The sequence below is a fragment of the Enoplosus armatus genome, chromosome 11 (assembly GCF_043641665.1).
Source record: "Enoplosus armatus isolate fEnoArm2 chromosome 11, fEnoArm2.hap1, whole genome shotgun sequence".
Taxonomy (NCBI): domain Eukaryota; kingdom Metazoa; phylum Chordata; class Actinopteri; order Centrarchiformes; family Enoplosidae; genus Enoplosus; species Enoplosus armatus.
The window spans coordinates 4,884,164-4,909,403 of record NC_092190.1 but is presented as its reverse complement, the minus strand read 5'-3'; the positions used below and the strand labels follow the sequence as shown (position 1 = coordinate 4,909,403).

The 25,240-nt window shown below is 42.0% G+C and overlaps 1 protein-coding gene across 1 annotated transcript; it reads left to right on the top strand.

The window, feature by feature from the left end:
• Positions 1-4,653: 4,653 nt before the first annotated feature.
• zmym2 (zinc finger, MYM-type 2) lies at positions 4,654-24,799 on the top strand. Its single transcript, XM_070914398.1, has 25 exons — positions 4,654-5,343; positions 5,762-5,930; positions 7,680-7,834; positions 8,708-8,856; positions 9,123-9,285; positions 10,703-10,915; positions 12,750-12,900; positions 13,515-13,630; positions 14,349-14,474; positions 15,031-15,181; positions 15,371-15,543; positions 15,651-15,816; positions 16,120-16,148; positions 16,651-16,792; positions 17,166-17,287; positions 17,493-17,643; positions 18,057-18,122; positions 18,315-18,446; positions 20,158-20,273; positions 20,401-20,593; positions 20,706-20,848; positions 22,332-22,446; positions 23,029-23,271; positions 23,973-24,117; positions 24,580-24,799. Exons 1-25 carry the CDS (start codon positions 4,654-4,656, stop codon positions 24,797-24,799), a joined length of 4,239 nt encoding a protein of 1,412 aa, XP_070770499.1.
• The last annotated feature ends 441 nt before the right edge of the window (positions 24,800-25,240 follow it).

Sequence of the window (25,240 nt, the reverse complement as noted above, 5' to 3'; positions counted from 1 at the left end):
GGAACACCCTGAACCACGTTTCTCCTGGATCCCAACTTGGAAGCCAACCTAACCTCCCCTCATTTACCTGGGTTATTTATGGAAGAGTTGCGCAGCTCAGGTAGTGCTGGTTCTGTTTATTGTTCTTGATTAAAGTTTTGGACCTGCTCCTCATAGCCAAGTTTGTTAAATATTACTGCTGAAAAAAAAGAGAAAGGGAAGCTCGGATCAGGTCGAGTGATAGTCGCCGCGGTAACCGGGTGCCTGGATCGGATTTGGTGCTGTGGTGGTCCTCGTCATGGAGCTGAGATCCTAGCCGGTGTTAGTAATCAAGGGCACGGCCAGGGGGACTTCAGCGACCCCTAAAAGCGTGGTGCAGGCTGTCCGTCTGTGCTGATTTTCTAACATTTCACAGGAGAGCTCATCAGCTGTGTTAGAGCTCAGAATAGTCCGGGTTTAGTTTTGCATTCAGCTGCCAGGTAACCGGAATGGACTGCATTTTAGCCCATCAGCTGGCTCGGGGGATGTTCTGGTGGCTGCGCATTACGCATCACTTCTCAGTGACATAAGCCTTATATAATAATCTCAGGCGTTTGATTTGAATATGTTATTAGTCGTTAGTGTTATCTGCGCAACTGGCGCAAACAGCTGCATGTCTCCACCTTGTGACCTGCTGGAAAAATGGTGTCAACTTGGCTTCATGCGCAAACAGACAGTATTGGAAAGGTAGAGGAGCACCTATGTAAGGTGATGATGTGGCTGGGGTTGGTCTGGCGCAGCCGCTGATTGTTAACTGCTTGTCTGCTGAGTGTTTTGTTGCACGGAGGCAGTCTCACCCCCGCCCAGCCCACCTCTTCTGTCCACCTGGTGTTGACGGTTGGAGCAAGGTTGCATGCCAGAGCTCATTAATGCTGGACCCTCGTTTCCCTCTCATCCACGTGAATGCAGGCTGGCTCATAGCTCTGCATTGCAGTCTGAACTAGAGTCTAGACCAGGCTATTTTTTCCCCTCAGAGCACTACTGAGTTGCTTTGCACATAGGTTCCCTCTGTTGGTGTAATGTCTGGCCACACAGATGTGATGCATGTTTTTGCAGCTCAGCTTGCCTTTGGGGAAGGTGTTGCACATGGAGAAGGATGCCTTTGAGTCCTCTCTCAATATTTTGACGCCACTTAACCCCACGTCACAGACAGATGTGTTATAACCCTAACACACATGTGGGCTCTACAGACATAGGGTTGTGCTATATCTTCTAAAATACAAGCTTGAGTTGGATAACACAGCACTTTCACTGGCTTTGGAGAATGGTTTGGAATCCCACCCTGTTTTTGAACACTCAAGAACAACTTATTGGTCTTGAATGTTGTGCTGTTTTGGCTTGTGCTTCCTGTCACATGGTCACTGTGAGCAACTCTTCCTTTTCCAGCTTCAGTGTTTTACAGTCAAGTAGATCTTAACAAGCATCATACACACTGTATGCAGGTCTGGTACGGTGTCCTTCCTGTGTGTGCAGCCGTGGAGTTTCATAATGTATGCAGTGTCACACAAGCAATGACATTTCACATCAATTTAACTCCCCTTACGTTTCTGACCGGAACATGCATTTATGTGAGAACATGTTTATACTTGGATTAAAAAAAGGCAAATAGTCAAAACATGTTAGCATATTGACATCTTTCAAACATGTATTTGAACTTATTTTGCTCTTAATTGCCCTAAAACAAACAACCTGTCAATTATGTGGAATGTTGTTTATTAGTAGTAAACCACATTTCAGGTATTCCATATGTTTTAACTGTCCTGACTGTATACCCCTGTATACAGGGGGGTTGTGTTTAACACAATCAATACAGCATGGTATTCTGTATACATGTTCAAAGTATGCATATGTTTAAAAGATTATTAATTGCATTTTTGTTTGGATTATAAATGTATGGTCCAGGTCTAAGTGTTTTATTCCCACTTAAATGGGAGTGTAACCTGTAACTGAAACATCTGATAATACAACACAATGGCCCTGTGTTTAATGTTTGATTTTTGGTGAGTCAGTTAGAGGCGCTGATTCACCTCAATATTTGTCTTTGAGGGTCTAGTTTGTAGCGTTGCTGTGCAAATATCACATGAAATGTCTTCCATTCAGTGTCACCACTGCATTTTAATATATTTGGCTTTGTGTTGCATATGTTTTGGCAGGATTTGGTATCAAACATAAATAGCTTTTTGGTACTGACTGAAATATGTCTGTAGCACTGAGTATTGGAAATAATATACCGAAAGCTGGCATTGAATTTGTGTTCATATTTGTTACGTTCTTTTTGATTTAAATAATAAAATTGGTTTTTATTTAGCCAGGGTTCTTGTACATCGGCTTTTGTAAGGGTAACAATTAACATTTGAGAATTTTGGTTTCTTTGGTATTGGGTTTTTGTATAGTCAATCAAATTATACTCATAATGCCAACCGGTGCCAAATAGTGCAGATCTCAGTTATATGTGGCTGTAGACAGCTGTGAGACTTTACATCTGGAGACTTTCAGTCATAGAAAGATGTCGGGAGGTCAGGGTCACCTGCTGGACAGATCAGCACCTCTGGGACTGGTTGGTAGTCAGGCATTGGACTTAAATCAAGAAAGTTCTGGTAAAGGATGGACTTTCTAACCAAATGCTACCCATTTGAAATTAACTAAAAATATCAATAATATTTGGCATCTACCATAATGAAATTTAGCAAAATCTCAATTTGGTAATGAAGCTAACATGTAGGGAAAGTGAAAGTTGTAAAATATGAAGAAAATCCCAATAGTCCTCTATTCAAAGGCCTACATGTTTCCTCCGAGATACCGTAGCTGTAGCACTGTGATTTTTGTACCCCACAGTACTGGGGCCAAAATGGCCGTCACGATGATGTCAAGGCAGTGACCTGGCTTCCTCTGTAGTGTAGACTGTGCCCTGTTATAGCTCTAAAGGCTATATTCAGGTGCTCTCAGCTTCCTGTTCTGGGTGATGGTTGGGGTGAAGAACATAGCGCTACAAAGGCCATTGTCTGCACAAGAGTGTATCTCTGAGCTTGCATCTGTTAGTGTGTGTGTGTGCGTGTGTGTGTGAGTGTTTCTGTGCTGCAGCTGTCAGCAGTGGTGTGATGTGTGGCTTACAGCCACCCTCACTGCTGTGTAACATAAAAAGGAGATTTTGACAGAAACAGATCAACATAGGGAGTGCAGACATCCCCAAAAGTGCTTTAAATAATATTTGATCCAGAGTGTGGCACCAAATCAGCCTAAAACCTATTTCATTGCATTTCTTCTATTCTGGATTTGTAAAGACTTCAGAAGCCCACCTTCAGTAACACGACACTGTTAAATGCATTTCTACCTCGAGCAGTACATACATTGCTGAAGAGCCATTTATTAATGCAGTATCACAGTATCAGGGTGACATCTAAACCATTCAAATACTGTGTTGGCCAACTCAACAGCACCCAGATGTAGAGCACAGAGAACAAGTCCCCATGGTGGTGGTGGGTCTTACCGTCACCACGGCAACCAAGGTGTAGCTTCACCAGTTGCTGTGGGCAACAAGAGAGAAGCTGTGTAGAGCGACACGCAGGGAGAGAAGGAGGGAGGGGATGTGAAAGACAGCAGGTGAGAGGAGTAGAGTGCTGGGTAGTTGTTCGAGGAGGTGCAGAGAACAGGAAAAGGAGGATGAGAGGGAGAGACGTGACAGAGAGGAGGAGCAAAGTTGACCCCGTTGCTGGGCAGGCACATAGCAGTTCTTGAGAGTCTACGTTTGGCCACGAAGACATCCACCTCTACTGTTGCATCTCTTGAGCCTTAGCTGCCCCCCTGAACAGAATGAATCGTGCTGATTTTGCAATAACTGATCTGTACAGGTTGTAGTAAAAATGAATGAACATGTGCCAGTAATTCAGTTTGGTTCCACCAATGATAGTTATTTGTTATTACTAACTTGATAAAAGAAGCACAGTGTTTTGCGTCAAGTACAGATGAAAACAAAGAGGCCTGAAATGTACCACTGGTCCTGCTCTTTCTGGAGTGGTGAGGAGTTCTCACCCAGGTAGAGGGAAATATTGATGGATCCGTATGTTGTCCCTCTCTTCCTTCCATTTGTTTGCAGCACCACCCTTGTTTTTCTCTTGGTTCTGATTGTAAGTCAACTTCTGAAAAGGAAAGTTCGAATGGACCTCAATGACCTAGGTGAAGTAACACAGCAGAACTGGTCACATCACCTGCCCCAGCATCACCACGGCATCCATTTTTGGCTCCAATCGTAAACAAAGCATCCCGTTAGATCAGGGTTCAACCTGCATCTTGGAAGAAACAGGTCGTAGTTGGAAATGAAAGGCTCGTATCTGGGACGAGCTTGAAGCACTAGGCAAATAAAGCCCAAACCATTTGCATGGCTAAAGAGCTAGAGGAAAATTTTTTGGTGAATTGACCGTTAAATAGGGAAATCAGCCATTGGTGACATAGACACAGAAAAGGTGGCTAACAATATTAGTCCTCACCAGGCATGAGGAGGCTATGTGGGGGGAAGCTTGTCTCAGGGGACACCTGCACTACCTGTACAGCTGTCAGACATCATAAAACCAGTCACTGGTGCACCTAATTGTCTCCTAACTGCCTTTTTGTTTGTGTTTCCAGGTGGTTGCCTTAGCGATGGATGGGGAGTCAGAACCAAACCCTGCCGTAGCAGAAGAGGCAGGGGAGCGGGTGGAGCCCATGGATGCCACTCCCTCCCCCCAGCAACAGACCACGCCCCCCTCAGAGGAGGCTGGGGAGGCAGTTTCCATGGTAACAGAAGATGGAGCCACAAAGGAGGGTGGCACAGAGGACAATGATGATGATGTGGTTCTTGTAGGGGAGGAGGCCCCCAAACCTTCTGCCACAAACCTTTCCCCAGACACGCCCAGCACAGACTGCCTAGAGCCAGCTGCTGCCGTGGCAACTGTAGACATGTCCACGGCAGCGATGCCTTCTAAGACCCCAAGTTCTCCTGCGTCTTCCAGCACATCCACAGTGGCAGCACCTTCTAAACCTCCAACCACAGAAGCAGAGCCCATTGTCATTGATGATGAGGAGGATTCTGAACAGAAAGACACTTCCTCCTCGCCAGTGCACCCCGGAGGCTCCTCAGAGCCCCACTCGCCAGGTGCACTCAGCAGCACTGAGCCAGATTCAGAGATCAGGATTGCCAGTGTCACCACTTTGGGCTCCGCTAGCCAGAAAGGAGGCTCCACCGTTTCTGCAGTTAATACTCCGCCACATCCAGTGGACATCCAGGCAGACATGAACCTGATGATAACCTCTGTGACATCACTGCAGGACGGGGCGGCGGCCGTCACAGCGGTGAGAATCTCCAGAACTGATTTTATTTATACTCAGCTTATGTTGCTTTTGTCTCGTTTACATTCATCTCTACTCTCTCAGTGTTTTTGTTTTTGTGCCTTCTAATTGGTTTCAGGAAAAGTTGGTTCTTCTGATGTCTGCTGGTAGACATTTGTGAATGCAGGTTTTCTCTTTGGCAAAGCAGGTCTATTCTTGGCAAAGTGGATAATGATATCTTTGTAATGACGCTGATATTTTACCCCAATATTTATTCATCCAAGTTGCACTGGCAGCTCCTAGTTAGATGAGGTTGGATTGATTGTAGGTTCTACAGACTGCACAGCATGCAGCACTCTTACATCTTGGGTTCCTTATCATCTTGTTTACTAATGTTTTGTCACTAAGGAGAAAAACTAACCTAAGCAACTTGCCTGTCTAGGCAGGTGAAGTCCAGGCAGAGGAAAATGGTCTGCAGATCAGCAGTGCGTTCAGCCTGAATCCCGACACCCCACCTGGTCGACCAACTGCCTCCTTCAACCCAGGGCGGGGCTCAGGCCCCATGGGCCAGCTGGTGCAGAATGGAGACACGGGGACGCACAATAGAGCAGGTAATGAATTTATCATGCAGCTAGAAGACATTTAACTTCACTGTTCTCACAGATAAAATGTTATGATTGTGACCAAAATGAAGTGCCACATTTGGGTTTGGTCACTGCAGGTTAGCAGAACTTGTCAAAAATAAGAGCCATGTTTGTTTACAGCCCCATTACACTGTCACCTGAAAGTAGTCAACAATATCATTTGAATGGTAGCATGTTAGCATGCAACATGTTTACTTTCATATATATTTGTTTTTAGGAACCTGCATGTTAAGTGGAACTTGGATACAGTCAAAGAATGCTCAGTCGATCAGGTGCCAATCAGTATCGGCTGATGTTGATTTAAGATGTGACTTAAATGTTGGTGTGTCCATTGCTTGCTAGTTTACAGCCAACATCTGACAAAAACTCTTTTACACCAAGCAGAGCTGATGTTCATGTTCAGAGAAAAACAATAGGGGAAGGTGGAGAGTAAGGGATGTAAGGATTTAGTATGCTTTATGAAGAATAGGACAGCATCTTGTGAAATCATGCCTTTTTTTAAAGACTAAGAACCAGACACAGTAAACTTTTCCCGCCAACTCCTCCTCTGTACTTGTACTTGCAGACCTACGGAGACTGGGCATACAGGGCTCAAATTGTTCCCAAGTGGACCATCAGGCACTTTCTGATTTCACGGTGCGACAGTCCTGAGTCCTCACAGACTTTTTGGCATTTAAGTCTGTCAATGGATAAGGTGGGACATTGGGACTGGGCTTGAGACAGTTTTATGTTCCTGTCTAGCTGCACATGGACTCCAGATTTTGCTATTGACTTCAGTGGTACTCTTTTCTAAAACTGGCTTCTGGAGGATTATGTTTTTGGATGCATCATAGTTTCATGTCTGCAGTTTAAGCCAGTACATCAGAATCACATTTTGAGCAGCCTCTTCTTGCTGCACAGCATCTTATACAGTTTTGCAACCACAAAAACAACAAATTATGATTTGGCTAGAGATGCAATAAGTGTGAAGCTGTGCTACTTTAGGCTGGATGGATTGGTGGTGTTAACAGCAACTGTTTTTTTCCTGGATGTCAGCAGGTTTGTGAAACAGCTGTACAAAATGCTGTTTTAAATTATCTTATTGTTAAGATGCTTTGTTATGGGGCTCCCGGTAGTCTGAAGCTTAAAGCGCTCTGATACCCACAATGTACGTGATGTATGTCATGCCCCTATCTTTCATTTTGTTTCTTGTCTGTCTCTCTACCATCATCTGTCCAATAAAGGCTAAAAAGGCCCAATAAATTATCTTAAAAGATGTTAGCATGAAAGGAATGCAGGGAAGGTAGACATGTCCAGACCTCTGAAGTTAAGAAGGACATGGTTGTTTAATGAATAGAATATAAAAACAAGCAAGGACTCACTTTTGAAATATATTATATGACCAAAGTATGTGGACATCCATACTTGACACCCATATTTTTGAAGGGCTTATTCCGCAAGATTTTGGAAGCTGGCTGCAGGGATTTGCTCCCATTCAGCCACTGATGTTGAGCAATAATGAGGCCTTACTTGCAGTTGGTGTTTCAATTCTGCTGTTGTATTAAGATTTATGTTAACTAAAACTAAGAGGCCTAGCCCAAACCACGCAGAACAGACCAAGACCATTGCTCAAGTCTTGCTCTGACAAACTGAATCATTCACTGTTTGCCAACTAAGAAAAACAAAGCAATGTAGGATGGAGACAACTGATAACTCTGTTTCTTCCTTTCGCTCCAGACTCATGGATCTCCCAGTCAGCTTCAGTCCCCCGCAACCAAAAGCAGACAGGGGTCGACTCTCCGTCACCAGCCACCTCTCTGCCCAAACCTCCAGGCCAGTCTTCCTCATCTACGTCCTCCTCAGGCTCCCAGCCACAGCCCAGGACAGTCAAGGTGATCCACTCTGTTCATTGAGGTCCTGTGTAGTTCAGTATGTATGTATGTAGACAAAGTGGACATTTTATTTTATTTTAAAACTTAAATCCAGCGTTAGAGGTTCAGTTGTCCATGCCTCTTTTGTATCTGTGTTTTATATTTTTATATAGAGCATGTTGTAGTAATCCTGTATGTTAAAAGTGCTTCATATGCTCGACTTAAAAGCATATGTCGGCTGTACACAAATGTACATAAATGTACACAGCCAGTTGTCACAGAATTCCCACTACAACGACTCGACAGCCACCACACGGGTTAATCAGTACAGATGTAACAGGCAGACAAACTGGAAATGTGTTTTACTTTGAAACAACAAGTGGGATTTTAACACATCTTTTCCTGCATTCGTGACCTTGTTTATGAATGGATGGATGGATGGATGGATGGATGGATGGATGGATGGGTGGGTGGGATGATGTTTTAAGCATGTGCATGCACTCACATGTGCAAATTGCAGTGAGGTATGCAAAATGAATGTAGTTATAAGTTATATATATATATATAGTATATGTCCTGTGCCAATGAAAACTATTTTGCTTTTTTGTTAGAAGGGAGTACAACAGCTTCTAGATTTTTGTCTCTTTTTTCATTTCCCAATGTTTGTCTTATTTTCATTCAGTTGAATGGGAGCAAACTGTTCCCTGTTTGGAGGAAGGTGTGCAAAGTTTATAGACCCAAAGTATATAGTTTCTTTCGATCCAAGGCTGAGAATCTGCAGGGGTTATACAGAAGGCTATTAGCTCTACTTGCAGCTAATGGAGTAAGGTCATAGCTTATTGCTGTTGTAAAACTGCCCTCCAGTAAAGTCATTGTTGTGGTTGTTCATCCCAGGTGACCTGTGCTAACTGTAAAAAGCCTCTGAAGAAAGGCCAAACGGCCTACCAACGTAAAGGCTCCACACACCTGTTCTGCTCCACCACCTGTCTCTCTGCCTTCTCACACAAACCCGCCCCCAAGAAGAGCTGCACCATGTGCAAAAAGTGAGTCTCAACCCGAAGGTGCTGGAACCACATTGAACAATAGACATTTTATTGTTTGAATTTAGGATTGTACATGTAGTGAGTGGGGTTGTAACAACAATCTGTGGTCTTTTTTTTTTAAGTGAATTTACAGCAGTTTAGTTGTACGTCTTTTAACTCGTATCTTTGCAAGTCCTAAACACCATACTTAAATACAAAGACAGCTATTATTCTTTTTACTAACTGATGCACATTTTCTGTAGATTTATCTTTGATTTGTTTTTCAGGGACATCACAAACATGAAGGGTACCATCGTGGCCCAGGTCGACTCCAGCGAGTCTTTCCAGGAGTTCTGCAGCACCGGCTGCCTAGGTGCATACGAGAACAAGCAAAACCCTCCCAAATCAGGCCTCAAAACCAAATGTACTGTCTGCGGCAAGCTCACAGAGGTCAGTCTGTCTGACACATTTAACAGCACACACTCCACTCTTGTCAGTTTACCATCTGTCATTCTTAACCAGAGCAACACGCATGCCACTATATTCCTGACAATGGAATGAATAATTGAGTAGCAATAGGTAAAAAAGTAAGTAAGCCAGAGTGGAGGGAAATAACACGATTGTAGCATGCATAGATGCGTGTCTGCAGCTGTACTGAAGTATGATCAAGGCTTAATGCAGTCTAGAGGAGTCTCTAATACTCAAAACATTAAAATGTATTGCAGTCCAATACACAGAGAGCCGCTGGCATGGCTGTACAGTCTTCTTAGTCTTCACCTTCTCTTCATTATTTACATCCAATCTTACTATTTTACATGCTTGAGTCCTGCTGCATGTAATGTGCATCTTCTCTGTTTTGTTTTTGATTCTCTTACCACCATTTCATTGCCTCTGTCTCTCTCCCTCTTTCTCTGCTTTACTGTCTTCCTCCGAAGGTCACTTTCATTTAATATTTATCTCTTTCCTGTTCCTTATGCGCCTTCACTGCTCACTCTTTCTTGTCCTTGTTCTTGTCTTCTCAGGGCCCATTTTCAGCAGGCCTTCAGCTCAGTCTCCATGGCCACCACATGCGTAAACAATGAAGCATTAAGTAGTTAGTTGGTGGTTTTCTTCAGAAAAGATGGTCCTAGCTCCAATAGCGTTAAAAGTAACCAAAATAAATGAACTAACTATTCAGTTATTTGAGAGCCTGGCAAGATTTTCTTCACGGTATCTTCTAGCTCACACGTTCAGTATTAGTCTGTGGGATTCTTCTGTTACCTCCACAGCTAACCTGTACTACTGTCACCTAGCAACCGCAACTATCTGCATTTGTGACATCTTAAAATCATTTGCATTATTTATGTATCCTTCTTGATTTAATTTGCATATAAAAGCAACAGCAATGCCCAGACAAACTACACTTAAATGATTTGCAAAGTTCATAACATGGACATTACGTTATGTATACATTTAAAAAACATGATTTTTCCTCCCTGTCATTCCCTACAGCTTCAGCTGATTTTAATGTCAGTATATCACAGCCTGTCATGAGTTGTTGTATGGGCTGTCATGCCTCCCAGTTGTCAGAGGTGTCTGAATAATTGAAATGGCTAGTTGGACATGTCCATCAGTTGTATTGTGTGTTTTCATGCTCAAATTATATTAATTACAAGTTAGTCTGTAGCACAGCAAACAAATACATGCAAGAGGTGTTCAAATAGAAACCTCTGTTTGTTGGATTTCCACTGAAACATTTGTTCTACTGAGATAGAACTCCACTAAAGTGTGATGCATAACAACTCTCAGATTGAGGAGAAGTGTTTAATAGAAAGGTAAATGAAGTTTAGTTAATCAGGCTCTTTCTGCATTTTCCTTCTGTCTACAGATCCGGCATGAGGTTAGCTTTAAGACTGTGACCCATAAGATCTGCAGCGACACATGTTTCAACGTTTACCGCAGGGCCAACGGGTTGATCATGAACTGCTGCGAGCAATGTGGCGACTACCTGCCCAGCCGAGCGTCAGCCAACCACTTCCTGCTGGTCGATGGCCAACAGAAACGCTTCTGCTGCCAGAACTGCATCAGGGAGTACAAGCAGGTACTGTAGGCCCAACCTCAGGCCGCAGGTGTGTAAAATTTGCCTGCTTGGAGCCTACGTGATTGATTCATTTATTTCATTCAACCATATCCATTTAAAATTACAGCTGTGCTTTGATTCATGTCACATTTTCTGTTATATTAGTTTAGCTGTGGCGACGCCTCCTCCTCCTCACAGCCAGGAAACTGGGTAAAATGTAAATACAGTAAAATGATTAACCTGGCCTTGTTACTCACCCTCTTAAAATAAAATAAAAAATGAACCAGAGCTCAGTACCTCGACAAAATAGACACAGAAAATAAAAAGGCTGCTCAGTTGATAAAGACTTATGTACCAAAAAGAGAAAAAAAATTCAAATGTCGTCTACCTGAGGCATTAAAGGAGAATGCAGCCATAAAAAACAGATAAAATAATTACTGTTTGTGGACATGTTAATTAATGATATCAGCCTTTTATTTGTATTATTCTTTTATCAAAAATAGTCAGCCGTCCACTCCTCACATAGAGAAACAGAAAGCATCGCTGGGAATTTCACATTTTATGGATGTTAGTTGTTCTCTGTAAAAGGTTCTGTCTTCATCATGATGGCTGATAGAGTGTCACTGTTTTACCTGCCAAGTTGTGTAGATAAACCAGGAATCTCCAAATAATGAGACATGGGTCACTCATCTTATTTCTACCTGTACTGTCACTAATGCAGAGTATGCATGCAGTACATCTTAATGCTCAGCGCACCCCTGGATCTCTTTTAAACCTCTAGTAATTCTTTATTGTTATTGTTGAGGTTGTAATTGTATGTGTTGCTTGGCCACACCAGCTTATTGGACATTCCACTAATAAGTGGAAGAAGCCACAAGGTCTGTTTCATTTCAGTGGTATAAAACTCAAACGACCAGCTGACTGTTTTTCTGACATCCACTGTGTCTAGTAGTGAGCCATCTACAAACCTGCTCAGAATAATAACAATAATAATAAGTGTTGGGATGATCTACGGCTGGTGGACAAAAGTTTCGTGCTTCCATTGGGCATTTTAATTTGTTATCTTTTCTAAATCTAATCGTCTACATTTCTATAAAAAGTACAAATATCCTCAAGACTGGCACACTATCAGTTCCTCTAAATGGAAAAGGCATGGCAGCAGGAGAGAGGAGACAAGCTCTAAGTTTCAAATCAGTTTTTGAAGAACTAAAATCAGTTCAATAAATGACTCCACTCATTGCATCTTCCTTGTTGTACTTTGTAGGAATAAGTAAATAAAAGGGAAATGGTGGCAGTTGTTACAACACATATTGAAGATACATTTGATCAAGTCATGCAATAATGCATTTCATCTTGATAATAATAATAACATGACAAAGAGTAATGAGCTGTGTGCTTCTGTGGCCGAGCAGTGGGAAATGGATCACAAAGCAAATATATAGACTATTGGCTACAGTACACAGGAGATTTTTGCTGTTTACTCTGCTAATGCTCATATGCCATCAAGGTCTACTCAGTAAAAGCCAGAAACTGCTCTGGATTCCCAACAAACACATTAAAACCTCTTGCTCCAAAGAAGAGGATCCATCAGGATTTCCACACTTTATAATCATCTGTTTTTCTTCCACTTTAGTGCACTTTTTATGTCCCTCCACCTGATGCATGTCATGCTTGGATATTTTGTCATTATGTCTGTTTATGTGTCTCAAAACTATTCAATAATAGGTTATTTTTTTAGCTGTTGAAGCACCTTGTGCATTGAAATGAGTTGACATCCAAACATTGTTATTGTTTAATCAATAAGAACATTAAGCTGCTTGTTGTTTTGACATGATGTTTTCCCTCTCTGTCCCAGGCCCACAGTAAACTTGCGAGCTGCCTGACTTGCAAAACACTGATCAAGACGGGTGAGGTGCTCCACAGCCTCGGAGCGGGCGGCACCATGGGCTCCTACTGCTCCGTCAACTGCATGAACAAGGGCAAGCTGGCGTCAACCTCCTTCATCAGTGAGTAACCAGACTGCATGAGCATGAGGGTTAACAAACTCTGAAACTGAGCTTTTCTGAACCACAAACCTTGCAGGGTCAGGGATATTGATTTATTTTCTAAGTGCTATCCAGAGTTAACCTTCCACTTTCAAACTTTTACCATGTTACACCTTTTTTAGACCAGATCAGATTTAATAGGACCTCCAGACAAAGTTCTGCACAGTTTCACAGGTCCCATAAGATCCTAGCAGGTCTTAACACAACACAAGGTTATGTTCTCAAGGCTGCGAGTGGGCAGTAGCAGAAACATAATGAGCATTTATTACAGGAAGGGCTGAGGAGCTTACTGTTTGTGTTAAGAATTAAATGATTTCCCTTGCTGAATGTATTGAGGTTTGTTGGTCTGTATGTTCTGATGATTGATAACTGACTCGACAAATCAGCAGATAACTTGTTTGTCCACTCCTGATCATCAGTATTCATCCCAGAAAACCAAGTGGCGTTACTAAACATTAATGCATAAGTAGGAGAAACAGTTACTTATGTAAAGGGGCCTTTTTTAAAAAAGTCACAAGCATGTGTAATAAGTGCATTTTTGTGTGAGTTTTAACGTTTAATGTCTGTGTGTGCAGACACAGAGCCCACATGTCACTTCTGTAAGAAGAATTCATTACCGCAGTACCAGGCCACGCTGCCAGAGGGAAACATCCTCAACTTCTGCAGCTCACAGTGTGTTACCAAGTTCCAGGTGGGGACTCCTCTGTTGTTTCAAACCAGAAGACACAAATCTGGGTCCTTTTACAACAAAAACAACCACATTTTACAATGGAAATAAAGTGGTCACACTGGTGGACATTGATCATGTCCCTCTCATAGTAGTTCTTTGATATAGTGATATAAACTAGACATACTGATAGTTGGTGTTTCCAATGCCCCTGTACTGTAATGTGAAGTCGTGTGCAGTGGATACCCTGTGTCGCAGTTTGTCTACAGATTAGTAAGGACATAAAGTGTTATTATACCTGATAGAAATGATAGTAGCAAAAATAAAACTTAGATTAACTGTTATCATCTACTCATTTGACACGTCTTCATGAAAACAGCAGCTCGAAACACAAACACAGAACAGGTTCCCTCAGTGGAGTCCATGACCTGATTAGTTCTTTAGCACCATGTTGCATAAATCTGCATATTAATGAGAAAACAGATTTTTGAAACTACCGTGAGTATCATGGCTTAAGATACAGATATAAGATATAATACCACCCACGTGTAAAGACGAGTTTGTGGGCGTAGAGATATTTGCAAGTCACTGTGTTAATTAGCTTCATTAATTACCTCTGTTGTACAAACAGGTGGTGTGTTCTGATATATCAAGATGTTTATGGAACATCATTAGACACATTGGATGTTTTTACACACGAGCTGCAAGTTAACAAAGGTTTTTTTTTAATATATATGTACAGAATGCTACTCTTCAAACGGCCACCAACGGACAGACGCCCCTCTCCACCACAAACAACACCGTCCAGCTGAAGTGCAACTACTGTCGAGGAGCATTCAGCTTAAAGCCTGAAACGCTGGAGTGGGAGGTGAGACCATCCTGAGTAGTTGTTTCCTAGTTTTTCTTTTTTCACAGACAGACAGTCGAAAGTCTTTTTCTTCTACGAATAATGCTCTGTAGTCATTTTAAGTCCCATGGATAATGAAACTACGGTAAGTCTACCTTAGACCTGAAACGATTAGTTAGTCATTCATCATTTCATTCATTTTCTTTCAAGCAAAACTGCCAGAATTCACTGGTTCTAGCTTCTCAAATGTGAATATTTGCTGCTTTTCTCAGTCTGCTGTGATGATAAAGTGTAGTAAAAATCTGAACTGTTGGTTGGACAAAACAAGACATTTAAATATATCAACTTTGGGAAATTGTGATTGGCATTTTCTGACATTTTATATTGACATTTATCAAATGATTAATCATTTATTTGTCCGATAATAATGGGCAGATTAACCAATAATGAAAGTTGCAGCCCTAGTCTACCTTGAAATGGGACAGGATTTTCTTTCGTAGAGTTGTTTGTTCGGCAGAGTTGGAAAAACGTAAGAATCCTACGTACATTCCATTTTTCTGAATGTGTCTGTCTTCAGGATAAGGTCTACCAGTTCTGTAGTAAGACGTGCTGTGAGGATTACAAGAAGCTCCACTGCATTGTGACGTTCTGCGAGTACTGCCAAGAGGAGAAGACATTACATGAGATGGTCAAGTTCTCCGGGGTCAAGAGGCCTTTCTGCAGCGAAGGTACAAATGACATCTCCTCTCCTCTGCCTTTTTGTTTCTATGTGTGTTTTCAATTGCTAAGATATTTAGCAGTTTTTAAGCATATTTCTTGTGTATCTGAGGTCTTGTATCCAGGATTTTGCTTTGTTGTTTTCCAGTTTATTCATCTGTCCTTTTTGCTACTTTTTTTTCTTTTGCTTTCCTTTCCAGGCTGTAAGCTGTTATTTAAGCAGGATTTTATCAAGCGGTTGGGTCTGAAGTGTGTCAGCTGTAACCACTGCAACCAGCTCTGTAAGAGAGGTGTGACCCGGCAGCTCGGCGGCATGACCCGGGACTTCTGCGGCGAGACCTGTGCCAAGAAGTTCCACGACTGGTACTACAAGGTCTGCTCATACTCACTCGCTATCCGTTAATAGATTAAAACAGCTGTATATATACACAGGGATACGTTTTTGTGAATGCTCTGAAACTGTCCCCTTGTGGCCACTAGGCGGCGAGGTGCGACTGCTGTAAGGTGCAGGGTAACCTGACGGAGTCCGTGATGTGGAGAGCAGAGATGAAGCAGTTCTGTGACCAGGAGTGTCTGCTGAAGTTCTACTGCCAGCAGAACGAGCCCATCATGGTCACACAGAAAGGCCCCGAGAACAGCAGCCTGGGTACTAACTGTGTGTGTGTGTGTGTGTGTGTGTGTGTGTGTGTGTGTGTGTGTGTGTGTGTGTGTGTGTTTCCTTTTAAAAGAACTAAGGTCTTCTTACAAATCACCCTCTTGAGCACATGCTTACTGTTCCGTGTAACAGAAAATACTTTTTAAGGGTCAAGTATTACGAAATGAAATAATGTTATCTGAAGCGTAGTGATTAAAATAAATACATCATGCCTGCCTGCTTATGTTACTATATGTGTCACTCAGATTTCTTCATGAGGCAAAGATTTGATGTATTTCATTTTCCTCTTTACAGGGTATGAAATGCAAGGGGCCAAACTTGGGGTAAGTAACAATCTTTAGATCCAATGTGAAGTTTATATGTCTTGAAAGTTTGGAAAATGCTTAATTTTGGCCATTATGTTTTCAAGGTTAGGAATATGCTTGAATTCAAATATACTCCCTGAAAAATGCTTGATTTTCAACACAATCTGGTGTTTCAGCCACACCATGACTCCTAACGTCTTTTAAAATTTGAAATGAAACGATCCCGTCATCCTATTTGTTTGTTGACTCCTGGCGTCCCAGCAAGAATTAAATGATCATGATCAAAACATACAAACAAGGGAATTCCATAAACTTTATTTTTCGCAACTGCATTTATAGTAACAATTAAGATGTGATAATAAAGGCTTCGAGATCCTGAACAATTTTGGTTTAGGTGAAAGTGCTTAATTTTACTCTTAAAAAACAGTACGCGCCCGATAAATGATCGTTTTGCAAGAGCAGAAGCCACATTTCTGTTTGTAATTAAACCTATACATTTTTTTAATCTGCCATGTTGCAGCTGGTGAACCAGGGTTCTGTGGCGTACGCTGGTGGAGGTTTGGTGAGGGACGTCAAGAACAAGGCAGTGCTTTGCAAGCCGCTCACCCTGACCAAGGCTACCTACTGCAAGCCACACATGCAGAGCAAACTTTTGCAAACAGGTAAATGCAGCATTTTACTGCTTGAAACTGAAATATGTATGGGGTGTTTTTCCTTTTCTTTTTGGACACTTTGAATTTGTTGGATAGAGAGAAAGATGCGAGAGAGAAAGAGACAGGAATCATGGTTTGGGGGAAATTATATGATGGAGTTAAGGCACCTAGCTGGCCTTGAATCAGAGGTGTTGCCTGAATTAGCATATGATCACAGCTTAAGTTTGGTATAGTGAGGCAGTGGACGTTTTACCTGGTTCCGGCTTACGGTGATGTGGAGGTTAAAAGAATTCCTGCCACTCGCCCTTCGAAATCATTCCTTCATGACCCATTAATATACATACTGATTTCCGTATAAGATGTTATGATTCTGTGTCCACAGATGTAGACGATGGTGTGAAGAGGGAGTATATTCCTATACCCATACCTGTGCCCGTCTTCATCCCCATGCCCATGAATATGTACTCCCAGGTCACTCCCGCTCCAGTCTCTCTGCCTGTACCGGTAAGACATGATCCTCAATTCACGAACACAAATGGATTGTCTGTGCTAAAAGGAAAAAACTAATCTTGTAAAGATGTTAACATATACAAATCAATAAATGTTAAAATGCCAAAGTGTTGTTAGTGTTTGGAAAAAGTAAGGAGACATTTACCAATCAAAGTTGTCTGATTACTAACCAACAGGCTTTATGTCCTGTCTTGTCCAGATTCCTGTGCCTGTGTTCCTGCCCACCACCCTGCAGGGGGCAGAGCAGATCGTCCAGACCATCAGCGAACTGAAAAACAAGGTGCCCTCTGACCCTCTGGAGGCCGACCTGCTCTCCATGGCCGAGATGATTGCAGAGGACCAGAAGCCAGGTACGCTCGTGAGAGGGTTGGATGTCTGCATTAAAACACTAGAAGAGACATCAGAGATGTGCTGAATTCAGTGCTGATGGAAATTCTGACTTTTTTTTTTTAAATGTTGAAAAGTGTCAGACTTTTTAAAAGAAGCACAAACAATGACAAAAAACATGGTTTTATGCTTGTAATAATGAACTACTATATATATATAAATATTTTTTAGCTTTGAGCTGTCTGTAACACATTTTTACCAGATAATGATGACAATTTATTTCCAGTCTTTATAAGGCCATGTCCTTACACGATTTACACCAATTACAGGCAGCAGAACTGGCACTGTTTTTATTTTTATTTTTGTGTACTCCAGCTGATTGGTTCTTATTTTTTTAGCTGTAGCAAATGATGAACAACCTGGCTGTGTGTTTCAGATGTGAAGCAGGTGAAGAGGGAGCGTGGTGGGGAGGAGTCCTCCAGCAGCAGCAGTTCTGAGGAAGAGCAGCAGGAGGAGGAGGGGGAGGAGAAGAAGGAGAAGGAGGAGGAGAAGAAGGAGAAGAAGGAGGAGGAGGAGAAGAAGGAGATAGAGGAGGAGGAGGAGAAGAAGAAGAAGGAGGAGGAGGAGGAGGAGGAGAAGGAGGAGGAGGAGGAGGAGGAGAAGAAGGAGAAGAAGGAGGAGAAGAAGGAGAAGAAGGAGGAGGAGAAGGAGAAGGAGAAGAAGGAGGAGGAGGAGGAGGAGGAGGAGGAGGAGAAGAAGGAGAAGGAGAAGGAGGAGGAGGACAAGTACGAGCCGGACCTGGATCTGGAGGCAGACTTCCCTCAAGGTAAACACCTACTGGACATGTAGTTCAATGAGGCAGTGTCAGTCAGGAACCATCACCGTCATAATGTTAAAGCCCTAAATAATAATAGTTCTACAGTGTTTGGTATTGACAGGCTCTAGATTTCAAGGCTTGACAGTCAAAGTCAAACATACTGACATTTTTATAATTTCATGCTTTTCATTATTTGCTAAACACGACAGACGTCATTCACACCATAACAAAAATAACTGAATATAATCGTCATTCCTGACATTATTTTGTAATACAAGCCTTTTCCAAGCATGAGGAAATTAGATATCATGGTTCACCTCTTTACTTAGAACAATTAATTAATTAAATGTTCAGATTATTCTCTCACTCTTAATGAGCAACATCTTTGTCTGCTGAAGGAGGACTGTATGTAACTTCAAGACATCTTTTCACATTCATTTGCTGCCTGCCAAGTCGAAGGCCATGTCAAAATGAAGACATTTTCCTGAATTCAAATCAGTCAGTTTGTCTCCCATGCTCACTCTGACTTTGTCACTCTTTCTCTCAGTCTGAGTGCATCTTTCCTTCTCATTCTTTCTGTCTAGTGAACCAGCTCTTATGTAACATCGTCTGACTGCATGGGTTTTTAATGGATCAGTACAGTAATTGAGATTAAAATTCCTGCCTCTGGTTATTTCTGGTGCTGCTGTCGTCGCCACTGGACAGTACATCTAACCTTAAACCCTCTGCCCTGTCAGAGTGTGAAGTCATTAAACAGACCAGGAATAAGACACTTGTTTATTCTGTGTTGTTGCCCTGAACTGAGAAAGACACGTTCTTAAAACCCTAACTTTGTTCAGTTTTCAGTACTTTTGTTTATATCTTTATATTGAGAAATATTTCTGGTTTGGATTTTTGTTCCACTCCTGCTCTGCTGTAGGCAAAGTGTTATAATGAAGGGTGGAATAATTATAATGGTTATAAACAGTGTTATTGAGTATTTGTTTAGCAAATAAACTGGATTGATATCATTATAAACAGCATATAATGAATGTGGTAACACTTAAATATTGCATTTCGAAACAGTATATAAACATGTAATAAATGGTTTATAATACACCATAGTGTAGTTGTAAGTAGATATAAGGACGAAGAGTGGGTGGACGATAGGAGATATAAGGGTGATGCATCCTCGTATTTAAATTTTAATCTGACTAAAACTAACACAAGTAGCCTCGCAAAGTCTAAATAAGTTGGTTTCCACCACTGAACATTTGACTATTTGTTCAATTCAGACATTTGCGTTTGACTCTGTCTTCTCACTGCGCTGTCAATCTGCTCCGACACACACACTCTTGACACAGCGTCTTTCACTAATACAGTTAAAATAAGTAAGTAATGCTGCCAAAGAGAACCGATTACTGACCTGCTGCAGGTATACATGGATTTACAGTAACACTGCATGTAAACATTCTGTTTACCTGCGTTACCTGGTTTCTCTGAATTACCTGGTCTCTTCAGTGCATGTAAATGTACCGACCTGTACCTGAGGCTCTTAACTCCAAAATGCAGAGACACTGAAAGTCTTAAGTCATTGAACTAAATGCAGAGTCATTGACACCACAATTTATAAACCCCGTATTCTGAATAAGTTTTACTTGTTTCCCATCCTGACAGGATTGATATTTTCACCATTTCACAAATAAGAAAATAATTCAGCAGACGTTGTTTCCTGTCTCAGCTTCAGACCCTGTTCCAGTCCTGGAGGGAATGGACGAGGACATGGGCTTCTCTCTACCTCCAGTCCTGGCAGAGGAGAAGGAAGAACTGGCACCTCGACCACAGCCCAAGAGACAAGTATGCACACACACACTCTCACACTCTATCAAGACGATACGATACAATACACACACACGTACAATTAGAAACGCTGTACTTTTCAACTTAAGTTTACTGTGTGATAATCAGTGTGTTTGCGTTGCAGGGGAACAAGAGGCAGGCGGTAGAGGAGAGCTCAGATCTAGCCTCGTCCTCTTCTTCCCATCCAACAGGCGGACACTCAGAAGGACGGTCGCTGCCTCTCAAAGCTCGCTATGGCATCCACGCCTGGAAACGCTGGGCACTGTCTCCTTCTGACCAATCCGATGACACCAAAGAAAAGGACAGCTCCAAACCAGGTAAGTTACGTATGTATGGTATGAGAGTCCACGTGCATTAGTTGGCTGAAAATGAAGGACATGTAGGATGTGTTTGCTAACAGCTGTCGGTGTCTGTTCCCATCTCCTGCAGCCCGCTCTAAAAGTAACCTGTTGTCACTGAGTTCAGAGGAGCTGAATGTGGCTCTGTCCCGGTTCGTCAGGGAGGTCTGCAGGCCCAGTGGGGAGCGTTACTCTCCAGACAGCATCCTCTACCTCTGTCTGGGGATCCAGCAGGTTGGTACCAAGCCAAAGAATCTAAGCCCAGAAACACCAGCACCTGTCCAGCACACACTGATCATTGAGATTGCACCATACGTCAGTACATACAATCCATTTGAAATGTTCATTTTCAAGTTGTTTTCACATGTCAACAACCATATTAATCTAATGAAACAGCAGTGTACCCAGTAGACACAAAAACCTAATAGCGAATATATTTTAGAAAAAAAGAAATGAAAGGTTCCTACTTGACTTATGCACTTGCTCTTTGGAGAGACATCTTTGTATCTTTGAAGCATGAAGAACATGACATGGCATGAAATGTTTGAGGTTGAACATGAAATGTGTTTATAACAATAAAAATACAATTATCAGAGTCTAATTACAGTGAAAAAAAATCAATTGTGTTTATTTTCTTCCACCGAAAGAACACACTGAGGAGCAGGAGCCCCTTTGATACTGTGCCCAGTTTATACTTTAAAAAGAGAAGAGTGGAGAATCCTACTGACCATGAGGTTAAAGACACTGACCATGTGGTCGCAATTCTTCGGTTCGATTCCGCCCCTTTGTTGCAGTCCCTCCTTTGTTTCTCTCCTCATTTCCTGTGACACCCTAAACATACCTTTACAATTATGAAAAAGTTAAACAAAGGTAAAGCATCCCTGATTCCTGTAATGTTAGCAGTGGCATTGTCACAATACTAATTTTGTTGACTTCCTCTCCTCTACCACCACAAGTGTCATTGTTTCACCAACTAAAATAACACATTTCTTAAAATAATACAAAACAACTATTTTAGATAGGAATAAAGCAATATAAATGTTCACATGAAGTAAGAATTAGCCTTGTTAGCTTTCCTTTTTGTTCTTGTAAATCTGTAGTCATTTTGGGGGTAGGAACTAAAGTTAGAGTGAGTGTTTCCTGTAGGACAGATATAACTAGTGCGCAGTCTTCCCTCCTGCTCTCACATGTGAGCAGCAGCAGCACAGCATGGCAGCAGAGTGGAGCGCAGGGTTGTCCAAAGTCCTCTGGAGTGTGATTATTCTGACTGAAAAATGTAAGATTCCCTTTATTTGTTTGTAAAAACTAACAATGATTTAACTATTTAATTTATTTATGTAAAGTTTGATCAAGTAGTGTGATTTGAAACACTTGAAAATGTCTTGTACCTTTTCTGGGCCTGCTGTAATTTGCTGCTCCACTTCCCTCCCTTTCATTTCCTTTCAATAAGCTAATTTGTGGGGTTTTGCAGAGGTGAGGACTTGTGGTGTTCAGATGTTTCAGCAGCAATAACTTTTTTTGTTCCAGATTGGTTTGAATGTGCAGATTTCTATGTCCAGTGATTATAAATCTTTGCTGTTCACATCCTGAAAAACAGTGATGATGATTTAAATATGAGGACACTAAAGTATTTATCTCTGAGAAACCAGAGTGCAGCTTGTTGTTCATTTGACCTTTTTTTTATTTATTTATAATGTGACTTTTTATTTGTTTGCAGCATCTCCACGCCAAAGGCCGGAAGGATGACCTGTTTAGTGACCCGTGCTACCAGCAGTTTGGAGAGGAGCTTAACAAGGTCCTGAAGGGCTGGCAGCCCAGTGTGCTTCCTGATGGTGAGTACAGCCAAGCACAGTCTGATATGACCATCTGCCCAGCAGCAAATGACTGTTAGTTTGAATTGGCTACAAAGTTGACCGAGTGGATACATGAATGACCACATTTTAAATTGCCACACAATTGGTGTCACAGAGGTGTTCAACTGTAGTGTGGTTGTCCATCATTAGCAGTGTCCAATGATTATAACTCTTCTGCTGTTCACATCCTGATACTTTGTGATTGCACTGTAATGTCATATGAGGACGCTGCGTCAACACTAACGGGTAAAACAAAGTCTCGAGTTTAAGCTATAAATTTAAAAATGAGTTTGTTGTTAAACTTGTTTTAATTTTAATTGTAGAAGACTAAAGTTTTTTAGTTACCTTCGATCTGAAAATATCAGTGTTTGAAATTAGTGACATCTAATTTTGAATAGACTCATGTTATCAAAGTCTGCAGAAAGATGTCCTGACAAAAAATTGGAGGGTCATAAATATTTACACATCCTCCACTTATTCCTCCACCTTGGATACTTAGTAGTAAAAGGCTTCAGGATGGTGGATTTCCTAGAATGGATTTAAAGTGTTTGCTCTCTCCAGGCTCGCTGTGGGGTCGAGTGGAGGAGCAGAGCCTGTGGAGCAGCCAGCAGCTCGGGGAGCAGAGTCCCGCTGCTCTGCTGCGCTCTCTGGTTTACCTGAATACCAAATATTTCGGCCTGCGCACCGTGGAGCAGCACCTCCACCTCTCCTTCGCCAACGTCTACGGCCCTGACACCGTCCATCCTGTCACCAAGGAGACCACCGTCTGCATCCGCGTGCCTTCCATCTCTCAGGATCACCACGGTAAGGCCGGCAACACATTTCTGTCAGTTTGCTGATGCAATATCTGATTATCAGCCGGTCAGTATCATCCTGCTCCTCCTGTCTGTAAAATTTGACATCTCTTTATACTTCAAATGAATCATTTTTTTTTAAATAAAGTGTTAGTTTTTTTGTTTATTATACAAAGGCAGCAATATATCCCACAGTTTATCTATCACTGAGCAGAGCTGCTGTAACAAATAATTTAAATATTGGAATACAACTCGAGGGAAACATTGTGCACTTGTAGTTTTTGTTTCATGACATTTGCAAAGGACATTGAGTAGCTCTTTGTGAATTAAATGTAAAATTTAATTGTTATGACGTGGAAAAGGGAATAGATCAGAATGGATTCAAAATCCTTTGTTCTAATGATCTGTTATTGTGTGATTAAATTTATATTCAAAATGTCTGCATTTCTCTATATGCGTTGATCCAAACAGAGTTTTGTTCTGGCTCTTTTCTCCAGCACACTGAATTTGAAAGTAACCAACCACTGCACCATGTATAGATATTTCTATACATAATCACCAAGGGTAAAAATCATGATTCATGCACTGTTCATCCAATATGGATGTGAAAAGCTGGATGTGTGTGCGACTTATCTTAGAGGTTTGAATCTTTCACACAATCTCAGACACATGATGTTGAAAATGTTGTACTTTTGTCTTTTGGTCCTTCAGTGCAAACAGAGTCGAGGAAGAGGAAGCGTAAGTTGGAGGACGGCGAAGAGGACTACGAACCATGCGACGACTCAGGAGGCTCCACTATACGCTGCCCGGTGAAGAAGCACGAGTGTCACCTATACGACCTCTACAGATCTAAGTGGTGGGTTCAATATCTTTACTGGTTCAGTTGACGTAATAATCTAAACTACCTTCTTCTTCACTGTAAAACTGTAGGTCTCAACATGATGATATGACGTCCATTTCATCAGTTTTATCTGTAGAAAGTTTGATTTGTATATTTCTGTGAGTCCTGTGATTATAACTCTTTGCTGTTCACATCCTGAACCACAGTGTTGACTATTTAAAGATGAGGACTTGCCATAAAATAATAGGAGTCTCTGTTAATTATTCAAGAGGAAATTCAGAACAATAGATTCACACTGCTCTTTCTCCCCTACCTCCCCCCTTTTCCTCCTCATTCCTCCTTTCAATCTTTTATTTTCTCCCTTTTGTTTACATCCTTTCAATCCTTTATTTTCTCAATCTTTCTCTTACCTCTTCGCTCCACTTTTGTCTCCCTTCGCTTTTACTCTGTCCCTTCTCCTGTCCTCCCTCCCTCCAGCCCGGCGTTGTTGCGGGAGCGTCTGGATGTCTTCTACGTTCAGCCGGATCCGGCCTGCAGTCCGGACGACCCGCTGTGGTTCAGCTCCACACCGCTGGAGCGACGGATCCTGGAGAGCCTCCTCACCAGAGTCCTCCTGGTCAGGGACATTTACACAGACAAACAACTCCTGGAGGAGGATGAGGAAGAGGACGGTGGTGAAGCAGTTGGAGGAGAGTAGCAGACTTGGACTTCTGTTAGTGGAGTCAGAACAGGAGGCGGAGGATGGCTAGTAGTGTGTGCACTCCTCCCGTCTTATTGTCTGGTCCTCCTCCCCCTTCTCGCTGACTTGCTGTTTCCTCCTGGTGAGGAGCGTCCACAACAGGGAACTTGAGAGAGTAGAGGGTGATGAAAGTGGTGGTGAAGAGCAGCCCAACTTCTGCTGATAGATTCACAGAGGAGGAAGAGGAAATGAAGGGGAGGACAAAAACTTAGATTTTCCCTCCAGTCATGAACCAGAAGAGGACAGGAACAAATGTGTCTTGATGTGAACTCGTTGGGATTAATGGGAGGATGAGGAGTAAGAGATAAAGGAGCTGGATCAAAGCTAAATCAGGTAGAAGACAGTGTATTGACGGTTAGCATCATGATATTTTGATGTGCTGTTCGGCATTGCCAACAA